Here is a 15352-nt window from a genome sequence, read left to right on the forward strand (position 1 = left end):
CCTGCCCCCCACTCTCTCCCTGCCGTGCTCTCCTAACTGCCTTCTTCCCTCCCAGCGCGGCTCCAGCTACGGCTCCCTGATGACGGCCCATGGCAAATACCAGATCTTTGCCAACACTGGCCACTTCAAGGTGAGTCCCTGGTGTTCGCCTGCCCCGTCCCCTTGCACTGAGCCTCCCGCCCCGTGTGGCGCTGACCCTGTCCCTGTCCCTACCCCCCAGGGGAACGTGGTGTTCAATAGGCATCCGCGCCTGCCCCGTCCCCTTGCATTGACTTCCCGCCCGTGCGGCGCTGACCCTGTCCCTGTCCCTGGCCCCCAGGGGAACGTGGTGGCTATCAAGCATGTGAATAAGAAGCGGATCGAGCTGACGAGGCAGGTGCTCTTCGAACTCAAACACGTATGTACTGGGCAGCCGGGCAGGTTGGGCTCCCGGCCGGGGAGGTGATGGGGGGCCCAGGGGTCTGTGCTGGGGCACGGGTGAGGTGATGCTGGCGGGGGCTTCCCAGCACTGGCTGAGCGCGGCATGGCTCAGAGCCCTGGTTGGCACCACTTCTGCCTGGCCGTGCTCAGCTCACAATGAGGTGCCTTGTGGAGCCTGGTGGGTCCCACATGGCACAAGGTGCCAGAGACATGTCAGAGACACGTGTCCATGTGGGGGGCACACAAGCAGCAACGCACACGGGCAGATGCACCCACCTCCCTGCTCCACCCAGAACTCCACACGCCCCATTTTATCATCCAGCCCGAATTTGGCTCTCAGAGCCTGAGCCGGGGCCCAGGAACAGCCATCGCTGTGCTCCCATTGGGCAAGTTGTGCGGCTCTGATTCCAGAGTGCGTGCGGCCTAGAGCTTTGCAGCAACCAGACTGGCCCCATCCCCTCTCAGGCCTGGGTGGTGCGCGGTGACCCGCCAGGTTCTGATGGGTCCCTGCTTCTGTTTCCCTCCCTAGATGAGGGACATCCAGTTCAACCACCTGACCAGGTTCATCGGCGCCTGCATCGACCCGCCCAATGTCTGCATTGTGACAGAATACTGCCCGCGGGGCAGCCTGCAGGTGACAGGGGCTGGGGTGTAATGATGCTGGTTCTGGTGGGTGTCACAGAGTCCCCGAGCGATGCTCTGGAACTGCTCCCTACGAAGCCAGGCAGGACTCTGGGGAAGTCTCCTCTCTGGGAGCAGCCTGTCTGCAGGACACACAGCTCACCCGGCTTCCATCTTCCTGGGTCTGACCTCGGAGCCTTCAGCGTCCTCTGCCCCTCCGTGCGCTTCCCACAGCGAGTCCGCTCAGGCAGGGTCCTGGGGAAGCCAGAGGGTCCTGCCCCCCAACTCTGCAGTCAGACGTGACTCTCAGCCAGCCAGTAAAACAGAAGGTTTATTAGACAACAGGAACATGGTCTAAACCAGAGCTTGTAGGTGCAGAGAACAGGACCCCTCAGCCGAGTCCATTTTGGGGGGCAGTGAGCCAGACAACCACATCTACACTTCACTCCATGTCCCAGCCAGCCCCAAACTGAAACTCCCTCCAGCCCCTCTTCCTCTGGGCTTTGTCCCCTTCCCGGGCCAGGAGGGCACCGGATTCTCCAAGGCTTTTGTCTTCTCTCACCTTGCAGGGGGGAAGGGCCCAGGCCATCAGTTGCCAGGAGACAGAGTGTCGGCCATTTATGTACCCTGGCCCTTTGCTCTGCAACAATTACAGTCCCTTATCCCACGACCTAGAGACTTAAGAACTGCCTAGGGGAAACTGAGGCACCCCCACACTATTCAGAGGAAACATTAAGAACAGTCCCGCTTCGTCACAGTGGGACCCACCTGAGAGTGCCAATTCAGGACAAATGGCTTCAAGCAGGGCAGCTACAGCCCAAGACTGGGGTTTATTTGCACACCAAGGCAAACCAAACCAGACAGACAGAGAAGACTTTGGTTTTACCCCACAGGCTAACCACAAGTCACACAAGCAATTCCCTTAGACACTCCAGTTTCCCAGTTTCACCACCAGTGCCACTTGTTATGGGGACAAATGGTTATGAAAACCAATACCCCAGTAAAAGAAAAGAGGTTCTCTCGATTCCAAAGGACTAAGCCCCAGACCCAGGTCACTATACAAATCAGATCTTACCCACAAATCACTCTGTTGCCAGTCCCTTAGAATCTAAAATCTAAAGGTTTATTCATAAAAGGAAAAAGATAGAGATGAAAGCTAGAATTGGTTCAATGAAATCAATGACATACAGCGATGGCAAAGTTCTTGGTTCAGGCTTGTAGCAAGGATGGAATAAACGGCAGGTTCAAATCAAGTCTCTGGAGAACATCCCCAGCTGGGATGGGTCATCAGTCCTTTGTGTAGAGCTTCCTTCCATAAAGTCCCTCCAGAGGAAAGAAGCAGGATTGAAGACAAGATGGCGGAGCTGCAGCAGCTTTTGATAGTCTCTTGCCATGTGGTCTTTCTTTCTTTGTCCCAAGGACAAGCTGCCCATCAGCTGGCCTGGAAACACCTCAGAGTTCTCTCCATAGGCAGGTCCCTGCCTACCTGGCTGAGTCCCAAGGCATGTCTGCCTTCTCTCAATGGGTCAGTTGTAGTAGCTGATGGTCCTTAATGGGCCATCCAGCAGGCTAGGCAGAGCTGACACCAATGTGTCTGGGGTGTCCCCCAGTGGCACAGCACAAGTTTGAACTACAGACAGTACAGAGCCAATATTCATAACTTTAACTGCAAAAATGGTACACACATACAGACAGCATAATCGTAACCAGCCAATGATAACCTAGTGTTAGACACCTTATTTGACCCCCTTTATACAAGATTTGGTTCCAAGACAGGACCTTGGTTGCAACAATGTTCTATATGGTCCCAGATTATGTCAATAACGTCACATGGGGCATGCCACCGGCTCGCTTGCTGCTGGGCGGTGATCCCTGGAGAGGCTGTGGCAGCTGACAGAGCCCAGGAAAGGGGCTGGCAGGGACTGTTGCAGACCACAGGCCCAACAAGAGAGCAGGACAAACTCCTTCTTAGGCACCTGTCACGGAGTGTGGGGGAGTCCAGGCCCTGCACCCCTCTTCCTGGGATTCACTGAGACTCTCAGCCAGCCAGTAAAACAGAAGGTTTATTGGACAACAGGAACACAGTCCAAAACAGAGGTTGTGGGTACCCCCAGGACCCCTCAGTCAAGTCCTTCTGGGGGAGCAGGGAGCTTAGACCCCAGCCTTGGGGTTCCCTGCGTTCCTCCACCCAGCACCAAACTGAAACCTCCCCCCTCCCGCTGCGTCACAGCATCTCTCTGCAGTGAGTGGAAAGGAAAGTTGCATTGTCGTGGGTGACGTCAGTCGGGAGGTCTCCTGCCTCCCATGGTACAAGTTCAGCAGTGTCTAGACATTAGAGATGGTGCTTTTCGAATACAAAAGGTGTTGCACCCAGCCCGCGGAGCTCGTTATGGTGGGTACAGATGAATCCGTCACTGGTGCAGAGGCTGGTGGTTGCCCAGGGACCATGACTGAGACCTGACCACACTCAGTGCGAGCAAGCGGAGGACAGTTTCTACCAGTGAGATCAGTACTTGCTGCTTCAGAAGGGCTTCTCCCAACGCAGAGGAAAATTATGAGTGCAATTTATGGTGAGGAAAAATTTAGACAGAAGAATGTGACTGAAAAGTGGGAGTTTTGAAAGAAGAGTTTATTAGCTGGCCAAAAATGATCCCACAATTGTGCAAGAGGCGAACTCTGGCGAAGAGCCCGTCCTGGTTCAGTGGGGAAGTGATGCCAGCAATTCAAATTGAAAAAGGGGAACTAGGTATCAGTGGCAAACGATGTGAATTAGAATGTACAAAATGAAGAACATTCCTGTACTCATAAAGTTTAAATGGCTACTCTGACAGTGACCCCCTGCAGAGCACAGGCCAGAGAAATCGCTCCAGTTATCTTGGGACTGAGCCCCAGAACTTGGGTTTGACTAAAGCATCTTCCAGGAAGGCCTCCGGGGCTGATCTGCAGACACAAAGAAATGGAGAATCCGCCACTGCCCGTGGCAGTCCGTTCCCATGCTTCAGCAGCCGTATTTCCAATTGAAATTTCTCTGGCTTTAACGTCCAGCCATCGGTGGTGGTTCTGCTTTTCCCCTTCGGTGCCAGGGATTTTCCATCTGTGAAGGTGTTTACACGCTGATCATGGCACTCACCTTCTTTTGGACTGAGCTCTTTAAGTCTCTCACTGTCAGGCATTTTCTGCAGCCCTCGAATCATTGTTGTGGCTCTTTTCTGCCCCCTCTCCAAGATCTGATTGAAGATGCGGACACCAGAACTGGATGCAGTATCTTGTATCGGGCTCCCCAATGCTGTAGAGAGGTAAAATCCCCCCCCTGTTTCATATCAAAGGGAAGACTGAGCAGCGACTTGCTGACAGTGTGTAAGGACCTTCCCAGACAGCAAACCCTGGGCACTGATGGCTGGAAGCTGAAGCCAGACAAATTCAACTTGGAAATACAGCATCAGTATTGATCAGTGAGGGTGGCTGACCATTGGAACAGACTGCCAAGGTCCAGGGCAGTTTCTCCATCTCGGGCCCTTCAGACCCAGACTGGAGCCTTTCTGGGAGATGCTTTGCCAAACAAAGTCAGTGAGCTCTGTACAGGGGTATGTGGGGGAACTAGAATGGCCTGTGCTCTGCGGCACTTCAGACTAGATGATCTAATGGCCCCTTCTGGCCTGGTGCTCTGTGAATCTATGAAAGAGAAACCCCATCGTTATGCCAGGCATGACCCTGATTGCAGTGCCGTGTCTCAGTGTGGGGGTTGCTGTGTCCAGGGCTAGGGGCCTTGGCATGGGGTCATGAAGGCTGGGGCATGTCTTGGGGTGGGGGAGTCATGGTGCTGTTGTCTGGTGTGTCCTATGGGGTGTGGCACACCTGCCCAATGAGAGGGCCTGGCTGGGGTGCCCGGAGCCCACACCTGACACAATTCCCTCTCTGGCCTCTCCCAGGACATCCTGGAGAACGAGAGCATCAACCTGGACTGGATGTTCCGCTACTCGCTCATCAATGACATTGTGAAGGTACGAGAGCGTGGCGGGGTTCCTCTCTGCCCTGGACCCATGGGTCTGGCTCCTCGTGCTGGGGCCCTGTTGGCACTGGGGGAACAGCACTGGGGTGAGCAAGCCCCATGGCCAGACAGCATCACCAGCCCTGCAGGCAACACTCCCTGTTCTGTTAGGCCCCACACCCCACTAGGAAAGGTGCCAGGGAACCACCTGTCCCTGATTTTGATGTCTCAGGAAGTGTGGATCCCCATGGCACCAGCCCGCTAGCCAGGGTGGGGCACTGGCGATCTCCCTCTGGTGACCCTTTGGTAGCCGTGGCTGGGTCGTGCCAGCTCTCGTGGCCCCTGGGCCGTAGGGGCTATAGTTTCTGCCCCGATGGGGTGCCCCCAGATTCTGGCTGGGGGATAGGTCGGGGCTGTCTCCTGGTCTGGAAGCCCCAGGGGTCCCGACAGGCGACGTCTCAGCAGTGTCTGTCTGGCACAGGGAATGGCCTTTCTGCACAACAGCATCATTGGGCACCACGGCAGCCTCAAGTCCTCCAACTGCGTGGTGGACAGCCGCTTTGTGCTGAAGATCACGGACTACGGGCTGGCCAGCTTCCGCTCCAGCTGCGATGCTGAGGACAGCCACGCGCTGTATGCCAGTGAGTACCCCCACCCCGGAGTGCACCTGCTCCCCGCCCTCCCCCTCCTCCCCAGGAGCCCCGCTCCAGGAGCATGTGACGATGCTGCCTCTGGCGGGACGCAACTGAGAGTGTCAATTCAGGACAAATTGCTCAGAGCCGGGCAATCACAGCCCAAGGCTGGGGGTCCTTTACTGTTAAGGCACCAAACCAGCCAGCTAGAGAGGACTTCGGTCTCATCCAAGCAATTCCCTCAGACACTCCAGTTTCCCAGTATCCCCACCAGTGCCACTCGTTATGGGGACAAATGGTTATGAAAACCAATACCCAGTAAAAGAAAAAAGGTTCCCTCGAACCCAAAGGACCAAGCCCCAGACCCAGGTCAATGTACAAATCAGATCTTACCCACAAATCACACTGTTGCCAGTCCCTTAGAATCTGAAATCTAAAGGTTTATTCATAAAAGGAAAGGGATAGAGATGGGAGCTAGAATGGGTTCAATGAAATCAATGACAGACAGTGATGGCAAAGTTCTTGGGTCAGGCTTGTAGCAGGGATGAAATAAACGGCAGGTTCAAATCAAGTCTCTGGAGAACATCCCCAGCTGGGATGGGTCATTCAGTCCTTTGTTCAGAGCTTCAGTTTATAGCAAAGTCCCTCCAGAGGTAAGAAGCAGGATGGAAGACTAAATGGAGGGGTTTCCAGGTCCTCCTATATTCTCTCTCTTGTGAGCGGAAACCCCTTTGTTCTCCTGTGCAAAATCACAGCAACAAGATGGAGTTTGGAGTCACGTGGGCAAGTCACATGTCCATGCATGACTCAGTTTGCAGGCCGCAGCCATTGCTCACATGCTACTTTGAGCGTCCCAGGAAGACTTCTCATGTGTGGATTGGAGTCTCCCAAGGTCTATTGTCAGTTAAGTTTCAGAGTAACAGCCGTGTTAGTCTGTATTCCCAAAAAGAAAAGGAGTACTTGGGGCACCTTCGAGACTAACCAATTTATTTGAGCATGAGCTTTCGTGAGCTACAGCTCACTTCATCGGATGCATACCGTGGAAACTGCAGCAGACTTTATATATACACAGAGAATATGAAACAATACCTCCTCCCACCCGACTGTCCTGCTGGTAATAGCTTATCTAAAGTGATCATCAGGTTAGGCCATTTCCAGCACAAATCCAGGTTTTCTCACCCTCCACCCCCCCACACAAATTCACTCTCCTGCTGGTGATAGCCAATCCAAAGTGACAACTCTTTACACAATGTGCATGATAATCAAATTGGGCCATTTCCTGCACAAATCCAGGTTCTCTCACTCCCTCACCCCGCTCCAAAAACCCACCCCCATACACACACAAACTCAGTCTCCTGCTGGTAATAGCTCATCCAAACTGACCACTCTCCAAGTTTAAATCCAAGTTAAACCAGAACATCTGGGGGGGGGCGGGGAGTAGGAAAAAACAAGAGGAAATAGGCTACCTTGCATAATGACTTAGCCACTCCCAGTCTCTATTTAAGCCTAAATTAATAGTATCCAATTTTCAAATGAATTCCAATTCAGCAGTTTCTCGCTAGAGTCTGGATTTGAAGTTTTTTTGTTTTAAGATAGCGACCTTCATGTCTGTGATTGCGTGACCAGAGAGATTGAAGTGTTCTCCGACTGGTTTATGAATGTTATAATTCTTGACATCTGATTTGTGTCCATTTATTCTTTTACGTAGAGACTGTCCAGTTTGACCAATGTACATGGCAGAGGGGCATTGCTGGCACATGATGGCATATATCACATTGGTGGATGTGCAGGTGAACGAGCCTCTGATAGTGTGGCTGATGTTATTAGGCCCTGTGATGGTGTCCCCTGAATAGATATGTGGGCACAATTGGCAACGGGCTTTGTTGCAAGGATAAGTTCCTGGGTTAGTGGTTCTGTTGTGTGGTATGTGGTTGTTGGTGAGTATTTGCTTCAGGTTGCGGGGCTGTCTGTAGGCAAGGACTGGCCTGTCTCCCAAGATTTGTGAGAGTGTTGGGTCATCCTTTAGGATAGGTTGTAGATCCTTAATAATGCGTTGGAGGGGTTTTAGTTGGGGGCTGAAGGTGACGGCTAGTGGCGTTCTGTTATTTTCTTTGTTAGGCCTGTCCTGTAGTAGGTAACTTCTGGGAACTCTTCTGGCCCTATCAATCTGTTTCTTTACTTCTGCATGTGGGTATTGTAGTTGTAAGAAAGCTTGACAGAGATCTTGTAGGTGTTTGTCTCTGTCTGAGGGGTTGGAGCAAATGCGGTTGTATCGCAGAGCTTGGCTGTAGACGATGGATCGTGTGGTGTGGTCAGGGTGAAAGCTGGAGGCATGCAGGTAGGAATAGCGGTCAGTAGGTTTCCGGTATAGGGTGGTGTTTATGTGACCATTGTTTATTAGCACTGTAGTGTCCAGGAAGAACAGAACACACAACAGAACCACTAACCCAGGAACTTATCCTTGCAACAAAGCCCGTTGCCAATTGTGCCCACATATCTATTCAGGGGACACCATCACAGGGCCTAATAACATCAGCCACACTATCAGAGGCTCGTTCACCTGCACATCCACCAATGTGATATATGCCATCATGTGCCAGCAATGCCCCTCTGCCATGTACATTGGTCAAACTGGACAGTCTCTACGTAAAAGAATAAATGGACACAAATCAGATGTCAAGAATTATAACATTCATAAACCAGTCGGAGAACACTTCAATCTCTCTGGTCACGCAATCACAGACATGAAGGTCGCTATCTTAAAACAAAAAAACTTCAAATCCAGACTCCAGCGAGAAACTGCTGAATTGGAATTCATTTGAAAATTGGATACTATTAATTTAGGCTTAAATAGAGACTGGGAGTGGCTAAGTCATTATGCAAGGTAGCCTATTTCCTCTTGTTTTTTCCTACCCCCCCGCCCCCAGATGTTCTGGTTTAACTTGGATTTAAACTTGGAGAGTGGTCAGTTTGGATGAGCTATTACCAGCAGGAGAGTGAGTTTGTGTGTGTATGGGGGTGGGTTTTTGGAGCGGGGTGAGGGAGTGAGAGAACCTGGATTTGTGCAGGAAATGGCCCAATTTGATTATCATGCACATTGTGTAAAGAGTTGTCACTTTGGATGGGCTATCACCAGCAGGAGAGTGAATTTGTGTGGGGGGGTGGAGGGTGAGAAAACCTGGATTTGTGCTGGAAATGGCCTAACCTGATGATCACTTTAGATAAGCTATTACCAGCAGGACAGTGGGGTGGGAGGAGGTATTGTTTCATATTCTCTGTGTATATATAAAGTCTGCTGCAGTTTCCACGGTATGCATCCGATGAAGTGAGCTGTAGCTCACGAAAGCTCATGCTCAAATAAATTGGTTAGTCTCTAAGGTGCCACAAGTACTCCTTTTCTTTTTGTCAGTTAAGTGTTTCCTGATTGGGCACTTAATCTGCAAATTCCTTTCTCAAGAAGCTGACCACATGCTTCACTGAGGCTACTTACAATCAAACACATTGCGATACAAGTACAGAGCCAATATTCATAATTTCAGCTACAAAAATGATACACCCAGACAGATAGCATCATCCTAACCAGCAAACCAGAACCTTCCCATAGACATCGCACACGACAACCTTTGTACAATATCTGCTGCGAATATTACAGCAGTAATCTATACGGTCACAGGTCATGTCAATAACGTCACAGAGGAGAAGGGGGCGCCTATGCTCCGCAACCTGCCCAGGGCTGAGAGGGCAGCTCCATGTGGTCCTTCAAGCCTGGGCTGCCCCACAGCCTGCCACCGCACTGCTCCCGGCCAGGCTCCACTGAGCTGGGTGGGGCTTGGCCCTGGGGGCTCTGGGCTGCTGGGTTCTCTCAGGGCGGGTGAAGGTCGGACCCGTGGGGCTCCGGTCAGACATGGCTCTGCCCCTTGCTCCTCCCAGAGAAGCTGTGGACGGCCCCAGAGCTGCTGCAGAAGGGGCGCCTGCCCCCCCAGGGGATGCAGAAGGCCGATGTGTACAGCTTCAGCATCATCCTGCAGGAGATTGCCCTGCGCAACGGGCCCTTCTACATCGAGGGCATGGACCTGAGCCCCAAGGGTGAGGGGGGGCTGGGTCCCTAGGGATGGGGTGGCGGAGGGGTGGGCCCCAAGGTGACAGTGTGTGGGGCGGGGCCAGGGCTGGGTCCCTAAGTGACAGGGCCGCATGGCCCGAACCCTGAGGTGTGAGTGCGGGGGGGGGGCAGGGCTGGGTCCCTAGGATACAAGGTGGCGGGAGGCCTGGACCCCGAGGTGCGAGTGGCGGGGGGCAGGGCTGGGTCCCTAGGTGACAGGGCGGTGGGGGGCCTGGACCCCGAGGTGCGAGTGGGGGGGGGGCTGGGTCCCTAGGTGACAGGGTGGCGGGGGGCCTGGACCCCGAGGTGTGAGTGGGGGGGGGCTGGGTCCCTAGGTGACAGGGTGGCGGGGGGCCTGGACCCCGAGGTGCGAGTGGTGGGGGGCCTGGACCCCGAGGTGCGAGTGGCGGGGGGCAGGGCTGGGTCCCTAGGTGACAGGGTGGTGGGGGGCCTGGACCCCGAGGTGCGAGTGGGGGGGGGCTGGGTCCCTAGGTGACAGGGTGGCGGGGGGCCTGGACCCCGAGGTGCGAGTGGTGGGGGGCCTGGACCCCGAGGTGCGAGTGGCGGGGGGCAGGGCTGGGTCCCTAGGTGACAGGGTGGCGGGGGGCCTGAACCCCGAGGTGCGAGTGGGGGGCGGCGGGGCTGGGTCCCTAGGTGACAGGGCGGTGGGGGCCCGGAGCCCCAGGTGCAAGGGCTGGTCCAGCCCAGGGTGAGGACAGCCAGCCGCTCAGACGGCACCCCGGGCCTGGCTGGGCTCCCCCGTGCCCTTGCCCCGGCGCGTGGCCCACGCCGTGCCGCGCTCCGTCCCCGCAGAGGTGGTGCAGAAGGTGCGGAACAGCCAGCAGCCCTTCTTCCGGCCCTCCATCGACCTGGGGCTGCACAGCGAGGAGCTGGCCGTGCTGATGGAGCGCTGCTGGGCGCAGGACCCCGCCGAGCGCCCTGACTTCAGCCAGATCAAGATCTTCATCCGCAGATTCAACAAGTGGGTGCCCCGGCCGGGGTGGGGCAGGGCTTGGGGCGCGGCCTCATGCCAGCTGGCACCCAGGGGCACTGGGGGAGGTGTGTGGGGCTGGATGCGCGCCCTCAGGGCGTGGGAACAGCTGGGCGCGGGGCCGAGATGTGCGATGGGGGCACGCTCCGGGCAGGAACGGGGAAGCAGGACGGCGTCACTCCCCAGCACCCGGAGTGTGCGAACACAGGAGCATTACGGTGTCGCACGTGGCCCCTCAGGCAGGGGTAATATGGGGGGTTTCTTATCTCCCACCTCCCCAGTCCTGTGTGCTCAGCTGGGGCGGGGGTTCTGCTCCCCCTGGGGTGTTGGGTGCCAGCTGTCACTGTCCTGGTGACTGGGTTTTCGGATCCTCCATTGTTGTGGGGCCGGCCTCAGACCAGACAGCGGGGTGACGTTCAGACCCGTGTGTCGGCCGCCCTGAGAACGAAAGGTCCTTTCTCCCTCCTCCCCCACGGACCCATGCAAAATATAGAGGAAACTGAGGCACACCACAAAGTCATTCCCGAAACTTCCCGCTTGGTCACGGTACCAAGAGGGGTTCTGGGTGGTGTCATGGCCGCTCCTTGAGCGCCAGACCCAGGAGGCGACTGGGGAGCAGCAGCCCTTGGGGAGCAGGCTCTGGGGGGGGGGTGTTACGGTACCCCTGTGTCGTGGACACAAGGCCCCCCACAAGTCTCCTCCCGTGGCCTCTCTGCTGGCCTGTCTCTGCAGGGAAGGCAGCACCAGCATCCTGGACAACCTGCTGTCGCGCATGGAGCAGTACGCCAACAACCTGGAGAAGTTGGTGGAGGAGCGGACGCAGGCCTACCTGGAGGAGAAGCGCAAGGCCGAGGCCCTGCTCTACCAGATCCTGCCCCAGTGAGTGACCCACACAAGCCCCTGAGCATGCGCTAGCAAGGGGGGAACGCCGGGGGGGCACATGCCAAGCTCCGCCAGGGGTGTGCGCTGGCATGGGGCGGGTGTGCGGAGCCCCTCCAGGAGCGTGCGGTGGAGTGAGGGGCAGAGTGCCCCGGGAGTGGGTGGTGGATGGGGCTTACAGGCCTTTGCACTGGTGCACCCTGCACGGTGCCTGGGGCGGGGGGCAGGGGCCTGGTGCTTCGGCCTTGCTCCCCTTTCGCAGCGGGGGGGCAGTCTGGGGCAGCAGCGCTCACACTGACCTGCCCCCCACCCCCAGCTCCGTGGCCGAGCAGCTGAAGCGTGGGGAGACGGTGCGGGCCGAGGCCTTCGACAGCGTCACCATCTACTTCAGCGATATTGTGGGGTTCACAGCCCTGTCGGCTGAGAGCACCCCCATGCAGGTAACCTAGGTGGGGGGGAGCAGCGCCCCTGCGGGTAACCGGGGGAGGGGAGAGACCATACCATGCAGGTAACCAGGGGGGAGAGCCCCCCATGCAGGTAGCCAGGGAGGGGGAGAACAGTGCCTTGCGGGTAGCCAGGGGGTGCCCTGTGGGGGAGGGTCTGAAGGAAAGCAGCCTCCCCTCCCCCCGGCAGCCCAGTTCCCGGGGCTCTCAGCATGGGCTGGCCCCGGGCGTGGGGAGCCGCGGCCCGCGGGGTGTGGCTGGGCGCCCTGGGCAGTGCCGGCTGCGCAGCGAGCGGCCAGGGAGGCTGGGCGCTCGGCCCTCACCTGTGCTCCCCGCCCCCAGGTGGTGACCCTCCTGAACGATCTCTACACCTGCTTCGACGCCATCATCGATAACTTCGACGTGTACAAGGTGAGACGGGCCGGCCGGCCGCTGTGCATGGTGCTCTCAGGGCTGGGCCTGGCGGTCGCGGGGAACCCAGCGCTCGTGCCCCGGGGAGGGGGTGGGGAGCTGAGAAGATGCTCCTCGGCAAGGGGCCCCGGGGCCTGGCTCTCAGCGGGATGGGAGTGTGGGTGGGGTCTCCCGCTTTGAACTCCCTGGGGTGGCAGACCCGGGCATGCGTTTGCTGATGCTCGTCCCTGACTCTGCTTGGCCCCCAGGTGGAGACGATTGGAGACGCCTACATGGTGGTGTCGGGGCTGCCGGTGCGGAACGGGAAACTGCACGCCAACGAGATCGTCCGCATGGCGCTGGCGCTGCTGGAAGCCGTGAAAACCTTCAAAATCCGGCATCGGCCCAACGACCAGCTCCGGCTGCGCATCGGCATCCACACCGGTGAGCCGCCGGCCCCGCTCTGCAGACACGAGGCTCATGCAGCCAGCGGGTGGGCCCAGGGAGGGCCTGGACCCAGCTCCCTGGTGGGGCACCACGCTCCGAGTCACCAGCAGGACTGGGGGGGACGTGCTGTCCTGGGGCCAGAGGGGGCCTGGGCGAGGGCAGGGGTTCCCAGGTCCTGCGCAGAGGTGACGGCTCTCTCCCCCGGCAGGTCCTGTCTGTGCCGGGGTCGTAGGGCTGAAGATGCCCCGGTACTGCCTGTTTGGAGACACGGTGAACACAGCCTCGCGCATGGAGTCCAACGGGCAGGGTAAGTCTCCCCCTCAGCGGGCAGCCCAGCCCTGTGCCCTGGCATCGCAGCTCACCCATCCCCCTCCCGCTTTCCCTACTCCTGGGCCGCTCCCTGGTGGGTACGGCAATGGGCCCCCGCCCAGCTGCAGGGCAAGTTCAGGGCTGGCCCTCGCTGCCCTATGGCAAGGTGACTTGGAGGCAGCACCATGGGAACTGCCCAGTTGAGCCCATCTAGCCCAGGAACCCCCAGCCCAGATCCAAGCCGTGGGTCCACAGGTGTAGCTCCAGACCCCTTGCTCTGGCCCCTGGTGACTCCTCCCCCTCCTCTGACCCAGCACTGAAGATCCACATCTCGTCCACCACCAAGGAGGTCCTGGATGAGTTTGGCTGCTTCGAGCTGGAGCTCCGAGGTGACGTGGAAATGAAGGTGAGTCTGGGGTCCCGCTCTGCCAGGACCGGTCCCACCAGATGGACGGGGGCAGGGCTGTTGGCATCTCAGTGCTCCTGGGGCACTGGGCACCGGCAGGTGAGCACGAAGCTGGAAGCAGGTGGAGGGGCCAGGTGTGGGGCCAGCAGCCAGGATGCCATGGCCATGGGAATGCACCGACGGGCCCCTGCACAGCTGAGAGCCCAGCAGCCCCTGTGCCAACTTCAGCCACAGCAGCTCTGCCCATGACGGGCACATCTTGGCAGCGGGGAGAGCCCCTCGGGAGCGCACTGCACGGCTTGGAACAACGGGCACTGCCGAGCTCTCCAATGCGGCATCCCTTCTTGGGGCAGGGAGTGCAGCGGGGCATGGGCGGCCCCAGCTCTGCAGAGGGGAAGCCTGGAGAGGCCTGGCCCCAGCTGCGGGACATGGAGGATGTGGGGCGGGTGAGCCAGCCCGGCCGTGGGGCCCAGCCCCAGGCGATGGCTCGGGCCTGACCTGCTCCCCTCTGCCTTCCAGGGGAAAGGGAAGATGCGGACGTACTGGCTGCTGGGCGAGCGGACAGACGACAGCATCATCTGAGGCGGGCCCTTGGGCTGACTCGGGCTCTGCACTGAGCGGGGCTTCGTCACTGAGCTCCGCACACAGGAGGCTGCGCGCCGTCTCTGAGCACCACTCCCCGGCCGCGGCAGGGAGCGCCCAGCACACAGGTGGCTCCTGGGCTGGCACCGGGCTCTGCCTCCGGACTGCAGGCCCCAACCAACCCAGCCGAGCTCCACGGGCCCTGCTGGGAGACATACACAGCCGTGCTGCCCACCTGGCCCTGCCTGCCCAGCTGCAGTCTCCTTCCACTCAGCCTCCGAGTGCAGGGCCTGGCGGGGATAGCGGGAGCCAGCCGGGCCCACGACCCCACTCGGCTCCTCGGAACCTGGCTGTACCAGGGCTGGCAGGGCCCCGGGCAGCGCCTGAGAACGAGCCCCCGGGGCCCTGAGTCTCTGTAACCTGGTATCCCCTCCCCAGGCTCGGCTGGCTCTGAGCCCCTCAGCCTCGCCACCCCCTGGGCCCAGCGGGCTCTGAGCCCGTCCCCCCAGGGGCCTGGCTGCTCCCCCATGGCACTTGGCCTTCTTTCCAGTACTCTGCACCCTCCCCCGAAGTGAGCAAACTGGGGGCTGCTGCCAGGGCTGGCCCTCAGCTGGAGGTGGGGGTGTTCCTCACCCACTGTCCTGTGGCCTGGTTCACACGAGCACGATGCAGCTGCTCACGCCTTCCCTTGTAACTGTCCCGCATTCCTCCCCCTTGCCCTGTAACTACCCAGTGGGCTGGGCAAACGCCCACAGCGTGGCCATGCCCACAGCCTCCCTCCAGTGTACAGATAGGGATCAAACTGTGCAGACGATTGTGTTGAAATACAGACTTCCCGAACCAGACCCTGCACGTCTCTGGGGGGGCTAAGCGGAGAGCACTGCCGCAGTGTGACCCTGGGCGGCTGACTGGGGGTGGGAGGGAAGCTGGTGCCACCCTGAGCGGAGGGCTGGGGAGACCTGGCCAGTCAGGCTTCTTTGCCTGGCCAGGTAGTTGGTGACCAGCTGCAGGGGCTGCTGTGAACACTGGCTCCTGCATTGTGTGCCGGTTGCCCTGTGTGCAGTGATGCCCTGGGCACGGCCATGCACCCGCCCTCCACCTGGCCAGCCCTGGCAGGAAGGCCATGCAGCAGCCGTGGGCCCCGC

The 15352-nt window shown here is 58.4% G+C and overlaps 1 protein-coding gene across 1 annotated transcript in view; it reads left to right on the plus strand.

Moving 5' to 3' along the window:
• Positions 1-15036, plus strand: part of NPR2 (natriuretic peptide receptor 2) — a 56609-nt gene extending 41573 nt beyond the window's left edge. Inside the window, exons 9-22 of the mRNA XM_077818068.1 lie at positions 56-130; positions 221-397; positions 950-1054; positions 4971-5042; positions 5511-5670; positions 9592-9747; positions 10574-10742; positions 11484-11630; positions 11947-12070; positions 12416-12484; positions 12733-12907; positions 13119-13217; positions 13534-13625; positions 14145-15036. Of these exons, the coding sequence (XP_077674194.1) occupies positions 56-130; positions 221-397; positions 950-1054; positions 4971-5042; positions 5511-5670; positions 9592-9747; positions 10574-10742; positions 11484-11630; positions 11947-12070; positions 12416-12484; positions 12733-12907; positions 13119-13217; positions 13534-13625; positions 14145-14207 (1683 nt within the window). The 3' untranslated portion in view covers positions 14208-15036. The remainder of the gene's footprint in view (positions 1-55; positions 131-220; positions 398-949; positions 1055-4970; positions 5043-5510; positions 5671-9591; positions 9748-10573; positions 10743-11483; positions 11631-11946; positions 12071-12415; positions 12485-12732; positions 12908-13118; positions 13218-13533; positions 13626-14144) is intronic.
• The last annotated feature ends 316 nt before the right edge of the window (positions 15037-15352 follow it).

This window comes from Eretmochelys imbricata, chromosome 5, assembly GCF_965152235.1.
Source record: "Eretmochelys imbricata isolate rEreImb1 chromosome 5, rEreImb1.hap1, whole genome shotgun sequence".
NCBI lineage: Eukaryota > Metazoa > Chordata > Testudines > Cheloniidae > Eretmochelys > Eretmochelys imbricata.